The 15,810-nt window shown below is 35.4% G+C and overlaps 2 protein-coding genes across 2 annotated transcripts; one reads left to right on the forward strand and one right to left on the reverse strand.

Annotated features, from left to right (window-relative positions):
• The first annotated feature begins 1,401 nt into the window (after positions 1-1,401).
• On the forward strand, positions 1,402-7,104 carry ap5b1 (adaptor related protein complex 5 subunit beta 1). The gene is made up of 3 exons (XM_007251413.4): positions 1,402-1,468; positions 3,082-3,269; positions 3,975-7,104. The coding sequence occupies exons 2-3, from the start codon at positions 3,126-3,128 to the stop codon at positions 6,681-6,683; spliced, it is 2,853 nt and encodes a 950-aa protein (XP_007251475.3). The 5' UTR covers positions 1,402-1,468; positions 3,082-3,125; the 3' UTR covers positions 6,684-7,104.
• A 253-nt stretch (positions 7,105-7,357) lies between these two features.
• Positions 7,358-12,111, reverse strand: c24h1orf50 (chromosome 24 C1orf50 homolog). The gene is made up of 5 exons (XM_007251412.4): positions 11,861-12,111; positions 10,017-10,132; positions 9,844-9,930; positions 9,598-9,729; positions 7,358-8,476 (listed from the first exon to the last, which is right to left on the reverse strand). Exons 1-5 carry the CDS (start codon positions 11,907-11,909, stop codon positions 8,291-8,293), a joined length of 570 nt encoding a protein of 189 aa, XP_007251474.2. The 5' UTR covers positions 11,910-12,111; the 3' UTR covers positions 7,358-8,290.
• Between the last annotated feature and the right edge of the window lie 3,699 nt (positions 12,112-15,810).

The raw sequence follows: 15,810 nt of genomic DNA on the forward strand, positions 1-15,810 counted from the left end.
GATATGAAAAAACAATGACAACAAATATTTAAAAAATGCACAACTGCAACAAAATAAACATAATAAATTATTAGCGATTATTACTGCATACGGTATGATATGACACACCCCTAATTAAGTAAAAAAAGATACACATAGATAAACAGATATAATCAGTGTCTAGTAAATATTGTTTAATAATAAATGATAACAGTGTGAATTTTGCTTGCTACAAACAACAACTTGTTGTTTGCTTGCTACAAACAACAACAAATGAAATTAACCCTGATGTGGCCCTAAAATAAAATCACAATATTTTAGGGTTTTTGTGATCCCATCTAATTACATACAGAAATAAAGAAAAACATGAAAATGAGAAGGAGTGTCCAAACTTTTGACTGGTGCTCTCTCAGTGTCTGAGGTTTTTATTGAGATCTTGACCCACTTCTCGCAGACTGACACACGATGGCAGTAGAGCAGCTTTTAGTGTAAATTAAGGTCATTTATTATTGTCAAAGTAAAAGTCACAGAGGTACTTCTATTTCTAAAAATTGCTAAACGAAATGAACAGTGAATAATCTGTATACTGGGCTTTTATAATGAAGAGTTTGAGACTCACCCGATAATCTCTAATACAGAGGAGAATTCCCACTTAAGAATGTCTTTTGGGTTTGTTTCACTACCAGGGGGCGAACATGAGTGAGTCTAAAATGAATGGGTTCGTATGGGGCAATTAGCAAATGTTTCAGTACCACAACCATAATTTTTAAAGCATTTTGAAATAAATAGTTTTATTGTTGAAAACCCAAAGATCAGTGTCTCAGAAATTTAGAATAGTATATAAGAGAGAGGGTATAAAGCAGTATATAAAGTATGGATTGCTGTAAGATTTTCCGGAAAAAAAACATATCTATACTGTATGATATACTGTATATATATGAAATGAAAGAATGAGCATGAAAACTGTGATTAAAAACCAGGGTTATTCCACCAAAAATAAATTAGTAGTTTAATATTTTTATAATTTATAGAATAAAACAACAATGTTCTTTATATATATATATATATATATATATATATATATATATATATATATATATATATATATATATATATATATATATATATATATATTGGCAGGCTCGCCATCTAAACTGGCTGTGGCTTTGTGGCTGAGTCTAAATAATTGCTGTCAAAATAAAAGCCCCCTGTGTACTTCTATGTCTTCTCAACACAGGTTTTATACGATATTGTTGTGATAGGTATAAATAAAATATAGGCGCAGTAATTAAAAAGATAGAGTAATTATATTACTCTAGCGTTAAGTTCTTGAAAAAATGATATATTTTACGAAATTAATTAAATAAACTGTATATTATGTGTAAACTGGGCTTTTATATTACAAAAATTGAGTCTCACTTCTCATGTGACATTTTCTGAACACGTGACATGAACATATCTGGAGGAGCTCCAGGGGAAAGAATGTACTGTAAGTTTATTTTAGCCTTAAAAACAACACTTTCTGTTGTTGTTTAAAGCGTATCTGTTTTATATCTGTCTAGCTTTGGGTTTGCAGTGTGTTTGGTAGGTTTTGGCAGTTTATGTGGTCAGAAAAACGTCTAGAATGATGTAAGCTAGTAAAGTAGGTTAGCTAGCTTGGTTCATAAACGTCCATGACAGCAAATAACGTTGAATAAATATTTATTTTGGTTAAATTATATAATTTAATGTTGATAATGGAAAAACAAACTTTTAATAACCTTTACTTTTCATGTGTTTATTGTGTTGAAATTCTGATATTGTATCAACGTCCATTTAAAGGAGAGTTGAGCTCTTCTAAACTGATATTCATACCTTCATTTTATAGTATACAGTACATACAGCAGGCACAAGTTTGGGCACACCTCATTCTGTGTTTTTCTTAGTTTCTTTATTTTATTTTATTTTTTTACAACAGTGTAAAACAGTGTTCATACTACACAACCCCCTGATCTAAACCTGATGAACTGAGATGGTGATTTGAGGTGATTTAATTGGGATGAGCTGGAGCTTCACAGCGTGAAGGAAAAGCAGCAGCTATTGTTCAGCACCTCCAGGAACTCCTATAAGATGCTGAGAAAACAAACAAGGATATGTTTTATATTTTAGATTCTTCAAAGTAGCACCTCTTGCTTAGATGACCGTTTTGCACATCTTGGCTGGATTTTCTCAGTCAGCTTTATGAGGTAAAGTCAGCTAGAATTCAGGTTTTCAGTTAACAGCTGTGCTGAACTCATCAAGATTACTTTAAAATTACTTGAGCTTATTGCCTCTTAATGTGTTTGAGATCATCAGTTGTAAAGTAGTGAAGAGGTAGAGTTACAGGTATACAGTGAACAGCTCTATTTTAGTAATGTTTTAATCCTTATTATAAGAAGCAAGAAATGCTCAACTAAATAAAGAATAAAAATACTTTAAGAAATGAAGGTCAGTCAATCTGAAACAATAAAGAACTCTGAAAGTATCCTCAAGTGCAGTCACAAAGACAATTACAAACTTTATGATGAAACTGGTTCTCATCAGGACCTTCCCAGGAAAGGAAGAGTAAGAGTTTCCTCTGTTGTACAGGATAAGTTCATAAGAGTTACCAGCCTCAGAAGCCGAAAGTTAACAGCTCCCCAGATAAGAGCATCGAAATGCTTCACAGAGTATTTTGGTTTGTTTAAGTTTATACACGATTCATTATGTGTTCCTTCATAGACTGGATGACGTCAGTATTAATTTATAATGCCGAAAAAAAGGTAAAAGAAAAACATTGAACGAGAAAGTGTGTCCAAACCTGACTGGTACTGTAAATAAAGTTAAATATAACTATATATAGTTCTGTGCTGTTGGAAATTATACATTAATTGACACTGAAAGTTAGCAAATGTTTAAAATTGACATTGTTGATTATATACATTAATCTTTGCAGCCCTATTACAAACAATGCAAATAAACCACAACATTACATTAATGTTCAATCAGCCTAAAAACAATGTAAGCTAATAAATCATTTCTGACATCTTTTTAATGCATTAGTAATGGATAAAAGTGTGTGATTTGTTTTTTATTTCATTACAGCCTCATCTTTCATACACTGGTAGCTGAACTGTGTGATCTTCATCATGACGACCGGGAGCTCTTGGGATGAAAGAATTTCTGCTTTTTTATTGAGCCCCTCACAGTTTTTGTCCCGCACCACCCCCGAAACCTTTCTATCAGAGCTTCTGGATGAACTGAGGGATGACAAGGCCAATGACTACAAGAAGGTTAGTACTATAGACACACTGACAACAACTACAGTATATAATGGACAATAATAATACTATACAGTAGGTAATGGACAAACTATTACAATTAGTACAGAGGTGGTTTTTATTATTCATCCAGCTTTAAGAATGATTACATTTAAATTTAGAGCAAAGCGATGTGGTAAAAATATTATTTTACATTTAAAGACATTTTCATGATACATATTTTTAGTTCCAATGATTTGACACCGAGAGAAATGGATCAGTGAAATATTTGTCAGTTCAATTTTTATTTCATTTCATCAGTTTGATTCCAAATTTGAAAATGTCTTATTTTTATTATTAGAATAGTGAAGAAGAAATGGGAAATTTATTTTTTTTAATTTCTGCCCCTTGCAATCTGAATTTTAAGAAAATGAAAAAAGAATATTAAAAAAAATGAGTACTCAATTTTATGATTTATTTTCCATTTTTGCATGTTGATCCAAAAATGCATGGTTTCATCCAACTTACTTTTGAAATTCAAAAATTCCTGAAATTCAGAAAATGTGAAAAATAAATGAAAACCCATTTCTTTCATTCTTTACTAAATGAAGGAAATTAAATACTAAAGACTTAAAAATACATTTATTCTTGTAACAAATACTCACATTTACACTGTTGAATAACATTTCGTATTTCTGTAAAAGTATGAATATTTAATATTCTTACTATTTTTAATAGGTACTCCTATTATCTGCTTTACTGGAGCATCCTACAGTCCTCTGCCCTACGGCCTCAGCGGGAGAGGGGACAGCGCAGGAGCTCATATCAATCCTCGCCTTAACTCCACAGAAATCCATCAGTCTGAAATGTCACATTTTGCTGGCTGTTACCAACGTCTTAATATCTACATCTTGTTTGGCCAGTCGAAAGAAGGTAGCAGAGGAATACCTGGACCTGCTGTTTAAAACGATTCAGGACACAAATGATAACGCAGGTGGGCTGGCTCTTCATCCCATCAGATCCACGGCCTGTGAGTGTCTGAGAGAGATGGAGTCCTGCAACCCTGGCCTCCTGTCCCAGAAGTTGGAAGCCTTGTACTACCTAAAGCAACAGGAAAACACTGTTCTCCATCAGTCGTACTCTATGCTGTATACGCAGAGTCTCAAGAATGCCATTCGTCTCCTGACTCAAGAAAAAGATGTGGATAACGCAAAGCTTAAGAGCACCTTAACTGGAAACGAAGGCTTTTTGTGGAAGACGATAGAATCCTCGATGTATACGCTGCCATTCAGCACAATGACGCAGGTTTCACAGCTTCCATCTGTACTGGATTGCAAAGAGCTGAAGTCTATCTTGTCTTTGCTCTTGGAGGAATCTTACCTGATGACTCCCGTCTCCCAGGCCAGTTTGCTTCGAGGATTGGTAGAGATCGTGGCCATGGTTCCAGCCATCTCCCCGGCCATTTTCAAATCGCAACTCTTGCGCCTCTTTGGGACAGCCGAGGTTGAGTTGATGCATGCTACACTGTTGATGAAAGGCACATTTACAGATAGCCTCTTCACAGCCGAGGACGAGCACTTCTTACTCAAGCGCCTTGTTGGCATGGCACAACATCCACTTCTAAGAACTCCTGAGAAACTGTTCTACATGAACTGCATTCTACATTTCCCTGAGAACAGACCCATCTCCTGCCCTGGAGAAGAATGCTTACCTGTGCTGGTCACGCCTCAGCTTACATTGTCTCTCCTACCTACCGTGTTTAATGACAGTGCCACCATGCTTTGCAGACTAAACCTACTATGCCTGGTCCACCTAGAGGCGGACGAAGAAGAGGAGGGGAAAGGCCTGGCCTACTTGTTTGACCATCTGGTGGCTATGCTCAAAATCGTAGACAATCAGGGGAGCAGAGAGATGGTAGTGACCTCTTTTAAGGCAATCTTTATTTTTCTCAGGCACTTTAATCACATGGAGAAGCTGTCTGAGAAGATGGTCAACAGCTTATGCGACTTGTATTCCAGGCACTGTCGCCTTGCTCCTAACCTGATCAATCTTGCTGACCGAATCCAGGAAAGCTTAGAAGAGTCCCTCTGGTCAGTGCAGTTGTTAGAAGCACTTCAAAAGTGTGTGGTGGCGATGCCTCCATTACAGCTGACCTTACAGAATCTGAGTTGGCACCTTAAAATCTTGGCACGAGTAGCGCAAGAGAGCCAGATCGTCCAGAGGGACACAATCTGCCTCCTTCTCAATGTCCTCATCAATTCAAATCTCTGTGAAAGGGGCAACTGGAAGGTCGGCAATGCAATTCTTGCGGTTTGCCGCCAATTGCTTCAGCATCCCACCTTGAATGAGATGTTTATTGAACTGGCAGACCTTCTGCAGTACGTGACCAAACATTACGAGGACACAGACATTCAAGACCATGCACGGTTCTACTACACCCTGCTTACCAACCTGTCTTGGGAAAAACTAGGGGGTGTCCTCGCCATAGGTCCAGAAGGAGGGCAGGCTAAGATTCGGTCGTTGTCAGCCATTGTGGCTGAAAGCGATGGGCTCACAAGCTGCTTGACTGTTCATCAGACTGAGGGATGCGTCGTGCAGCTGACCAAAATCCATGAGCACGACTTTCAGAGTGCAAACACCAGTACAAACACTTTAGAGACTCTGGAAAACCTGGAGACTGTGGGTGGGCAGATTAATTTGTCTACCAAGGTCTACCAAGAGCAGTTCAAAACCCCAGGCTTTGCATCCGAGATCACCTTACGGTATAACCTGACTCATGCTAATGTGAAAGATCCAAGGTTTGACAGGATGTTCACAATTTGCCTGCACTTTGACTTGAACGATTCTCACTACGCAGACGTCAATGATATCTATGTCCCTTGCCTCTTCAGAGACAGGAAACCTCCACAAGTTAGCCTGAAGTTAAAGCCGTATCAGCCATACCCAACAAGTCTACAGTTGAGGGCCATATTCACCACAGAAGATGGCCTGTCTTGGCACACTCGACTACCTGACGTACAAGTATCATTTCCTGAAATATTCCTCCCCATACCTGTGCCACCGAGCACGTCACATGAGTTCAAGGAGGACGTGTTTGACCATATTTGGAATGCTACATCCTCCGGTGATCCTAGCACTTCAGCGACTAGCCTGTTTTGTTTTAAGACCGGCAGCGACACATTAGCAGATTTGATAGAGACTCACTTTAAAGGTTACCTGATAACAAGGTCACAAGATCTCTCCAGTGTATGGAAAGTCTTATTTTTCCTTCCACCCCAGTTTCATATTCTGTTAATGATCAGACAGGCTGAGGATGCTGTTCAGGTCAGCATTGCGACGGACAACTGGGAGCTGTTACCACATGTCAACTCTTACCTACAAAACATAACTGTCAACTGCAACAAGACAATGACCGGATTAACGTTAAATCCTCAAAATGAATTGTAGCGTAGTGTCCACCAAATGAGGTCCTTGTGTAACCTGGCAGCACAGACCACCATGCCCATTTTAAACTCTTAAGAGCCGGTTTACCAGAGGGGGATTAAGACTACAGAGTATTTTGAATGGAGATTTTCCAATAAAAAAAGAAGATATAGTCAAAAACTAGGCTTAATCCCTGTCTTGGCAACTAATCCTAGAGGGAGTCCTGCAGTTATTCTTTTCTTTTTTTATTGGAGAATCTCCATTCTGAATGCTGTGTAGTCTAGGACTCTAGTCAAGGCTCTAACCTCTAGAAAGACTTGTTCATTCACTCAGTTCAAGTTCAGTACAGTAAAAAAAAAAATAAAGAGACAAAACTATTAAAAAATATTGTAACATTATAGCCATGTGTTTGATTTTAATAAATTATCAGTTTTATCATGTTTCATATCGGTTTAATTGCACTCACACTTTGTTTTTGATGTTTTTTGTAACGTCTGTCATAAACCTTGTGCTAATTGTCAAATTCAGCCAAATACAAAGTACAGTGTACAGTTGATTATACAATATGTAAAATAAAGTCATAACTGATGTAATCCTTATTTTTCAGTTGTACAGTTTTTTTTCTGCTGCTTGATACAGAAGGAACCTGAACTCTTCTCATTTTTCATGACATATTAACTAAAGACAAGATATAAAAATGACTTTTACAATTAATTTATTACACCAATGTGGGATACACATAATGCCTTATGAATAGCATGATGTCTGCAGAAATATACAGCTCTTAAAAGAAGACACCACTTAAAAATGATGGGGAGGATGGATGATCACAAGCCAGCAAATCAAGCTGAACTGCTTAAATTTTTGCACTAGGAGTATAAGGCTTAAAATTATCCAAAAGCAGTGTGTAAGACTGGTGGAGGAGAGCATGCCAAGATGCATCATAACTGTGATTAAAAAACAGGGTTATTCCATCAAATATTGATTTCTGAAGTCTTAAAACTTGCATATAAATATGAACTAGTTTTCTTTCATTATTTGAGGTCTGAAAGCTCTGCATCTTTTTTTTGTTATTTCGTCCATTACTTATTTTCTGCAAATAAATGCTCTAAATGACAATATTTTTATTTGGAATTTGGAAAAAAATGTTTTTTGTAGTTTATAGAATAAAACAACAATGTTCATTTTACTCAAACATATACCTATAAATTATAACTGGTTCAGAAAAAAAGTGGTCTCTAAATGTTTTACATAGCTGTATATATAATCGCAGAATAAAATTATTGCAATGCCCCGTTCTTTCTAAATATCATGCAGCTCTAGTTCTTTTTAATACCAGTCCCAAACTTGAGATCATACAAAGCTTTAAACAGTTAGCAATGTGATCTGTAAACAAAGAGTAAGACAGGTGACACTTATGAAACTGCCAAAATGTGAACAATATATAAACACAAATCTAGATTTAACAGTGTCCGGAAACCACAGGTTGACAAACCATGGTCCATTTAAGACAGTTTCATATCATTTTGATCCATTAAAATCACATAGAAAGACTTTATTCTGATTTAAAAATTATGCAAAACTTTTCTTAATTGTTGTAGGATCAGTGGTCTCTTCTGATAAAAGTCCTCTCACTTGGAAAGTCCCTCAAAATTAGGTTCTGTGCATGCAGGCAGAGCGGCTTGACTGTTCAGTAGTTTGTCCATTATACTGATTTCAGCATCCCTCTTTTCAACCTCTTCTACTGGAGTCCAGGACATATCGTGCTGCAGTTTGTACGCCCCAAGAAACTTGTGTGGACAACTAGAACCCCATTCCTGAAAAAGACAAAAAATAAAAAAAAACAAAGAAAAGAGAATTAAGATATCAGAAAGTATTTTTTTAACAGTTCAAATAGAACAAGGAAGCTGAACACGTACATTTAGATTCATTTTTCTCAAATTAAAATATACTTGTTTGTGAAACCATGTTAAGAAGGTCGTTTAAACAAGTCTGGCCAGAGTCTGCACCAAGGTTCATGTCTTTCTTAGGGTGCTTTTTTTTTTTTTTACCCACCTGCTACTGCACCTGTGTGAATACCTGTTCCTTGCCACTCAAGTGTTTTATCTAATAAAAATAATAAAAAGCAGCCACCAGCCGATGCGATCATGTTCTACACACAGAAAATTATATACAGGATTGCTCAATCAATCCCCGGTTCAGAAAAAGCTCTTGTGTGTGAAAACTAGGGGTGTGCCATATCATACCGTATGCAATAATTTCGCTAACATTTTTGAATATCGGGAACGATATTATACTCTGGAATAGCGTGCCATATCGCCCACCTCTAATTATGACATCAGGGTAATACTTTTATGCCGTTTTTAGCAAAAGAATAATTCGCACTGTTTTTATTTTCCATTATATGACAGATTATAGATCTCCTCTCCAGTATCATTCATTTTACTTCAGTCCTGAATATACTGAGATATTTGAAGTGCATTATTAGTATCATGACGGTCTGGATCGTTGACTTCTGTTACAAATCTAAAAAAATCCTTGTATTTTTTTTTATATCTCAGTTAGGGGTGTGCCATTGTTGCAGAAGTGTACTTTTGAAATGTTTTTTTTTTTTTTAATTCAGTATTTTGTCATGTCGCCAAGAATATCATTAACGCAATAATACCATGAAATATCGTGATATTATTTTAAGGACATATCGCCCACCCCTAGTGAAAACCAACCAGCAATAATAAGCTCCTCCCCCAAACAAGCCCAGAATCGGTCCTGGGTACAGTGTGAAAACGGCCTTAAACGGCCTTCTTCAGAAATGACATCCACTCCAATTCCATGAGCACGCTGGTCAATGTTCAGCCTCACTAACAAGATAACACCTCACAAATACAGGTTTGGGTGTTTTCAAGTCAGTGTATATACACACACATTTTTGTACTCTTACCTTTGGAGACAAAATAGAAAAGTAGCGCTGTCCAGATTCACGCATGTACAGGTAGTACATGTTTCCTGGCTTCTTCACAACATTGCAGGCTGCGTGATGGAGGTCAGCATCTCTCTTAGCATCTTCCAAAACCTAAAATGTAAAAAATCTCAGCTCTTTTACCATATTTTTTACCCTTTAAAATGGACCATATGTAGCAGAAATACAAACATAAATCAAAGCAAAGAAATTATTTTTTTTTATCACCTTTCTGGCTTGTTCCTGCAGGTACCTTATTTGGTCAGCAATCACGGTCAACCTGTTACAAGCGTTAGCTCTGACAAATTCATCACCCTGGGAAAAAGAAACAACAACACATTAAACAACAGACGAAAAAGTGATGTATGATTGAGGAGATTTTCTCTGAAAGCACTGCTTACCTTCTGAACGTGCTGCGCCAAAGCAACAAGGTCCATTGGATCTCCGACTCGATTGGTCATGTAGGTGTTAACCAGAACCATTCCACTTGGATTGCTGTTGGTTTCCACCAAAGTGACTGAAACATTAAACATATCGAATATTAAAACCATTTTTAAGCTGTGTAATGATTTTAAAAATTCTAAATTTGATACATTTAGTAACAATGTGATATATTTTATGAATAAACTACTACCTGGTAGATTTTTATGAATAAATTAGATTTATTTAATAATATTCATGTTTTTGGGCTTATTGAAAGTTTTCAGCAATTCAGCTGAAAATGTGAAACTTGTATATTATATAGATGTATTACACACAGAGTGGTCTATTTTAAGTGCTTATTTCTTTTATTGTTGATGGTTATGGCTTACAGCCAATTAAATCCCAAAAATCTGTGTCAAAAATCAGGTCCAAAGTCCAAAGCCAGTGCAGTGTTTTCCCGGAAAAGGTCAGGTGCAAATGGACGCCATTAGGAAAATACTTATGTTAAAAATTTTGGTCTATTATATTAATAAACTAGATTTATTTTGCCCTACTCTAAGAGAATGTATTTCACACTTCTACTCAGTGATAAAACTCTTGTATCCAGACTGCAATTAAAAAAAAAACAGAATGACCAGTGAGTTTTTTGGCTTTCTTTGTCACGACATCACGTTCAGTAGCTCCTCCATTTCCACTCGCTGTTGTGTTTACGTGGATCTCCGTGGAAACGCGTTCTCAAAGTGTAATTACGGTGCGCGGCAGTGGACAAATAGCTATTTTATAAAACGCGAGGTGACGAAACCCAGAGATGTGGACTAAAATTAGCGGAGGACTATGGAGTTCAGTGAAATACAGTAGATAATTCAGACTGTAATTTTCTCAGAGAACTTTGGAAAAAAAAAACATACATGGTCGCTCTGGATGGGAATAAAATCACAGAAGACCCCAATAAAAGAGAAAATTACCCCAGAACCCCCTGAGAAACTTATCTCGTCCGGATAGGGCTTAAGACACACATTAGATGAAAGATGTTTTTATCCCATTTTTACCTTTAATTACGTAATGCTAGTGATTTTTATTAGTTAGCTTATAACAACCTGCAAAAGTTGAAGTGTTGTAGCAATAACAGAAGTGTAAGCAGTTCACGATATGAACTGTCTGCATCAATTTATTGACCTGTTGTTACTGACATGCCCCCATTTGGAAAATCCGAGTTTTTCAGCTGGTAAATACGAGTTTGTGGTGTGCTCTCATCTCGTAAATACCATTTTTCCCGACTTGGAGACGACTTGGAGGCAGCATTACAGCACTTCTTGCTTCCCTCTGCTGACAACTTTTATGGCGATGCGGATTTTATTTTCCAGCAGGACTTGGCACACTGCCCACACTGCCTAAAGTACCAATTGATCTTATATAATACTTTAATTTTCTAAAGCACTGATTTTTGGTTTTTTTTGGGGGTTTAATTTCATTGACTGTAAAACATAATCACCAACAATTAAATAAAAAAAAGCTTAAAATAGATCAATCTGTGTATAATACATCAATATAATATATGAATTTTACATTTTGAACAGAATTACTGAAATAAAGTAACTTTTCAATGATATTCTAATATTTAGAGATGCACTAGTAGGGTTATATAGCAAGTAAGACAGGCTTTTCTATTAGACAGAAAATCAGAGCTACTCTACTCTGTATTAAAGAGACACGTGTACTGTTTATTCCAGAACTGCCTGGTTGAACTGAGCAGCTGGATATTAGCATTACTGAATATTAATACAGGTTACAGCTGTGATCAGAGCTGATCTGTGGATCTTACCTGTGGTGGTTTTGTTGGGCTGATCGGGTAAACTCACTGTTTTATCCATGTTCTCTGTGCAGAAAAGGAGGATCGCTGTGCTGAGAGGTAGTTTAGTGTCTCTGTTTTCTCTGTGCAGAGGCGGAGGATCGCTGTGCGATAGTTTAGTGCCTCTGTTTTGTAACTGTTCGGTTACTGAAGTTTCATAACTGCTCAATAACTCCTGATTCGGTAAAACACGCCGAGAGCCGCACAGAGGCCACAGATTCTCTAATAGAGGAGATTACCCACTTCAGAATCTCTCCAGGGATTTTCAGCAGAGGGCGCTCGAGAGTACGGAAGCCCATTGCCGCCACCTAAAAAAAAATAATCCAGCACATTTTAAAATGATTATTAAGGAAATTGCTATCTTATTATTTTGAGATATTAGGTTATTATTTTGAGATACTATCTCATTATTTTGAGATACTATCTCATTATTTTGTGATACTTTCTCATTATTTTGTTGATAGTATTTAATTTTTTTGTGATAGTAAGTCATTATTTTGAAAGAAAAAAACGTTTTTTTCCCAAAGCAAACATACTAGCTATCTCAAAATAATGACTCACTATTTTTTTTTTAAAATACTTAGTATCTAAAAAAAAAATACTTAGTATCTCAAAATAATGACTTGCTATCTCAAAATAACGTATCTTAGAATAATGACCCTCCCCTAATCATCACATTAGGCTACTACTTTTTTTACTGTTTTTAGCAAAAAAAAAAAAAAGCACAATGTTCTCGTTATCCATTACATATGGAGATATTTGGAGTGCATTATTAGTATCATGACATTCTGCATCATTGACCTCTGTTAAAAACCTGATAAAATTCTTGTATTCTTTATTATCTCAGTTAGGGGTGTACCATATTATATTGTATGCAATAATACAATTTAATTTTCATTTTGTTGCAGTGATGTATTTTTTGGAATGTTTTATTTTTCTAATTCAGTGTTTTGTCATTTCGCCAAGTGTATTGTTATGGCAAAAATGCCATTAAATATTCTGCAGAGGCGGAAAGCATTTTTAAAGCTTCAAAGGAACACATTTCTTCTTTCATCTATTAATGAAAAAATATGGTTTAGGGTTTAGCTCATATTAGCAGTAATGCTACCACCTTTACTATCTAAAACCCTTTTGCTGTAGAAAAACAAAAATATACAGGTAAGATTTCTTAGCTTTCCTTGCAAAATAATTAAAGATACTTTCCCCAACTAAAGTAAAATCCTGGCCAAGTAGTTAGTTACTATTTTTAATTTGAAGGTTTTAGCCGATTAGCTCCATTCACCCCATTTATTTTGAACTCCTTCGAAGGCTCCCTCTAGCGGTTCCAGTCATTTTCTGATATTACGGCGGAGATATAAGGTGGACAGTCTCCTTATAAACCAGCTCTAAAGGGGCGTTTTTAGAGGTCCTTACCGCCTCCTTCTCTCAGAGTGCCTGTCTAGAAATCTAAGCGATTTTATAAGTGACTGAAAAAAGTAGTCACTGATTTAGGTAAATGTAGCTATATGTTATATTTTTTGTCTTTAAACTTATTTAGATATTTTGTAAAGCTTTACAAGTGCTTTAAATGTGAGAAAATGTTTATTCTAGTAAATCATAAGAATACTCGATCAGGCAGTTGAAAAAGACGGAAACCGCAATGGGTTGCTGGGAAATGTAGTTATTTTTTACAGAGGAATTTATTCGATTTATTATTCCTTTTTTGAACTTATTTTTAATTAATGTCTTTAAAAAATACCTTACAATAAAACGTTTGGGGTATACACATGCTTAAAGTTGACAAAAGTATATGGATATGCATTGTGTATACTTCAATTAAATGTATCTTAAATTGAATAGTGTATTAATGTTTTTTTTTTTGTTTTTCATAAATTTGGAATTAATAATTTGTTGATATAATATATTTCTTTCATTCTAATATTTACTTTTTTTTTTACCTGAGTGCATTTAAGAATGTAATGTACTTTCATTCAATTCTTCAGAAATGGGCCCAGAAATTACAACCCACCTTAATCCTTTTAGGGGCCTATCTAAGGCCCATGTGCTGTGCAATTTCTCTGTAGTAAATTTAAATTAAAGCTGGTTACAAGGTGTAAACACATTGTAAAAACACAAAATGTTGATACAGTCAGTGACACTCATTTTACAGTGGTTACCAGTATAATCTACCTCAGACATGACATTAGATCCAAGAAAAACTAAATGAATCATTTTTGGTTTGATAGTTTATAGCTTTTTTATAATTTTGCTTATAATCATTGACACTGTAGAGTCACTGAGCTGCTCAACACAGTAGTACAGGGTGGTTATATAAATGATATACACAAAGTACCCTTCCTGTCAACTTAAACCAGTATGATTATTCTCATTTATAGCAGCCATCTGAGGAAATAGGGATGTGGGGGTGGTGTTGCAGAGAAAAGCCACCACATTCCTTGCCAGTTGTAAGTAAAGGTGTTGTTATGGGGAGGGTCACTGTTTGGGAGTCGTTTAAAAATCGAATGGCCTGGGGATATTAGCTATTCAGTAACATGGCAGCCCTATATTTGCCAAATGGGAGTGTGTGAAGTGATTGGGTTGGGGTTGATTTTGTCCCTTGGAATTATATGGCCTCTGTTGAAGATCTAATTATTTTCAGTGGTGGACAGCAAAAATAAGTAAGTAATAAAAAATAAGTATTATTATAGACTGTTATATTTATAAAAAAAAAACATATTTATGTTAATTTTGTTGCAATGATACATTCTTGAAATGAATTTATATATTGCTTTTATTTAGCAAAGAATATCATTATCACAAAAATACCCTGAAATATTGTGCTGTTATTTTATCATTTAATTCATTTTGTTTCAATCAAGAAGTCTGGATGTACAGGACCAGTCAAAAGTTTAGACACACCTTAAATTTAGTGGTTTTTCATTATTTAAATGTTCTGCATTGTGGACTAATAATAAAGTAATTAAAATTATAAATACACACATTAAATTATTTAGTAAACAAAAAAGTGTTAAACAAACCAGAATATGTTTTATATTTTACATTCTTCAAAGTAGATGACAGCTTTGAACATTTTCTCAGTCAGCTTTATGAGATACCTGGAATGGCTTTCAGTTAACAGCTGTGCTGAACTTGACAAAACTTTATTACTTGAATTGCTTGCCTCTTAATGTGTTTAAGCACATCAGTTGTAAAGTTGTGAAGAGGTAGAGTTGATATAGACTATCCTCTAGTGCAGTCAAAAAGACTGTTAAAATTGTTATGATGAAACTGGCTCTCATCCGGACAGCCCCAGGAAAGAAAGAGAAAGAGTTTGCAACAGGATAAGTTCATCAGAGTTACCAGCATCAGAAACCACAAGTTAACAGTTCCCTAGATCATTTTATATTCTCTTTTTAGAACTATATTTGTTACAGATGCATATTTATATTATATTTCTCTGTCACATCAGTCACTTTCATAATCAATGTCATTGCACATTGCACTTTGCTCTGTTAATTATTTAATCACCATTAGCAACATCTACTGCACTGTTCTGTTTACAGATATATATTTACCTTGTGTAGTAAGTTTTTTTTCATAGCCTTATATATTTTCTATTCTTCTTTGTTTTAATTTATATTTGAATATGTTTCTTATTGTATTGTGTGGTTGCTGCTGGATGCCTTAATTTCCTTAGGGATAAATAAAGTATCTGTCTATCTATCTATCTATCTATCTATCTATCTATCTATCTATCTATCTATCTATCTATCTATCTTTTTGGTTTGTTTAACACTTTTCTATAAGTTTCTACATGATTTATTATGTGTTTCATCACAGTCTGGATGACTTCAGTAATTTTTTACAACGTAGGGAAAAAAGTCACACTTATAAAGTTCCAACAGTTACTGGGGGCATGTGGCCTACAGTAGATGGGGATCAAC

Source organism: Astyanax mexicanus, chromosome 24 (assembly GCF_023375975.1).
Source record: "Astyanax mexicanus isolate ESR-SI-001 chromosome 24, AstMex3_surface, whole genome shotgun sequence".
Classification (NCBI taxonomy): domain Eukaryota; kingdom Metazoa; phylum Chordata; class Actinopteri; order Characiformes; family Acestrorhamphidae; genus Astyanax; species Astyanax mexicanus.

Excerpts from the sequence above, each read along its gene's own strand:
- c24h1orf50 (XM_007251412.4), bottom strand. The coding sequence starts at position 11,909 with ATGGATAAAACAGTGAGTTTACCCGATCAGCCCAACAAAACCACCACA. Across the intron at positions 9,931-10,016 it reads TGGCGCAGCACGTTCAGAAG|GGTGATGAATTTGTCAGAGC; the intron begins GTAAGCAGTGCT and ends TCTTTTTCCCAG. Across the intron at positions 9,730-9,843 it reads TGCAGGAACAAGCCAGAAAG|GTTTTGGAAGATGCTAAGAG; the intron begins GTGATAAAAAAA and ends TTTACATTTTAG.
- ap5b1 (XM_007251413.4), top strand. The coding sequence starts at position 3,126 with ATGACGACCGGGAGCTCTTGGGATGAAAGAATTTCTGCTTTTTTATTG. Across the intron at positions 3,270-3,974 it reads AGGCCAATGACTACAAGAAG|GTACTCCTATTATCTGCTTT; the intron begins GTTAGTACTATA and ends TATTTTTAATAG.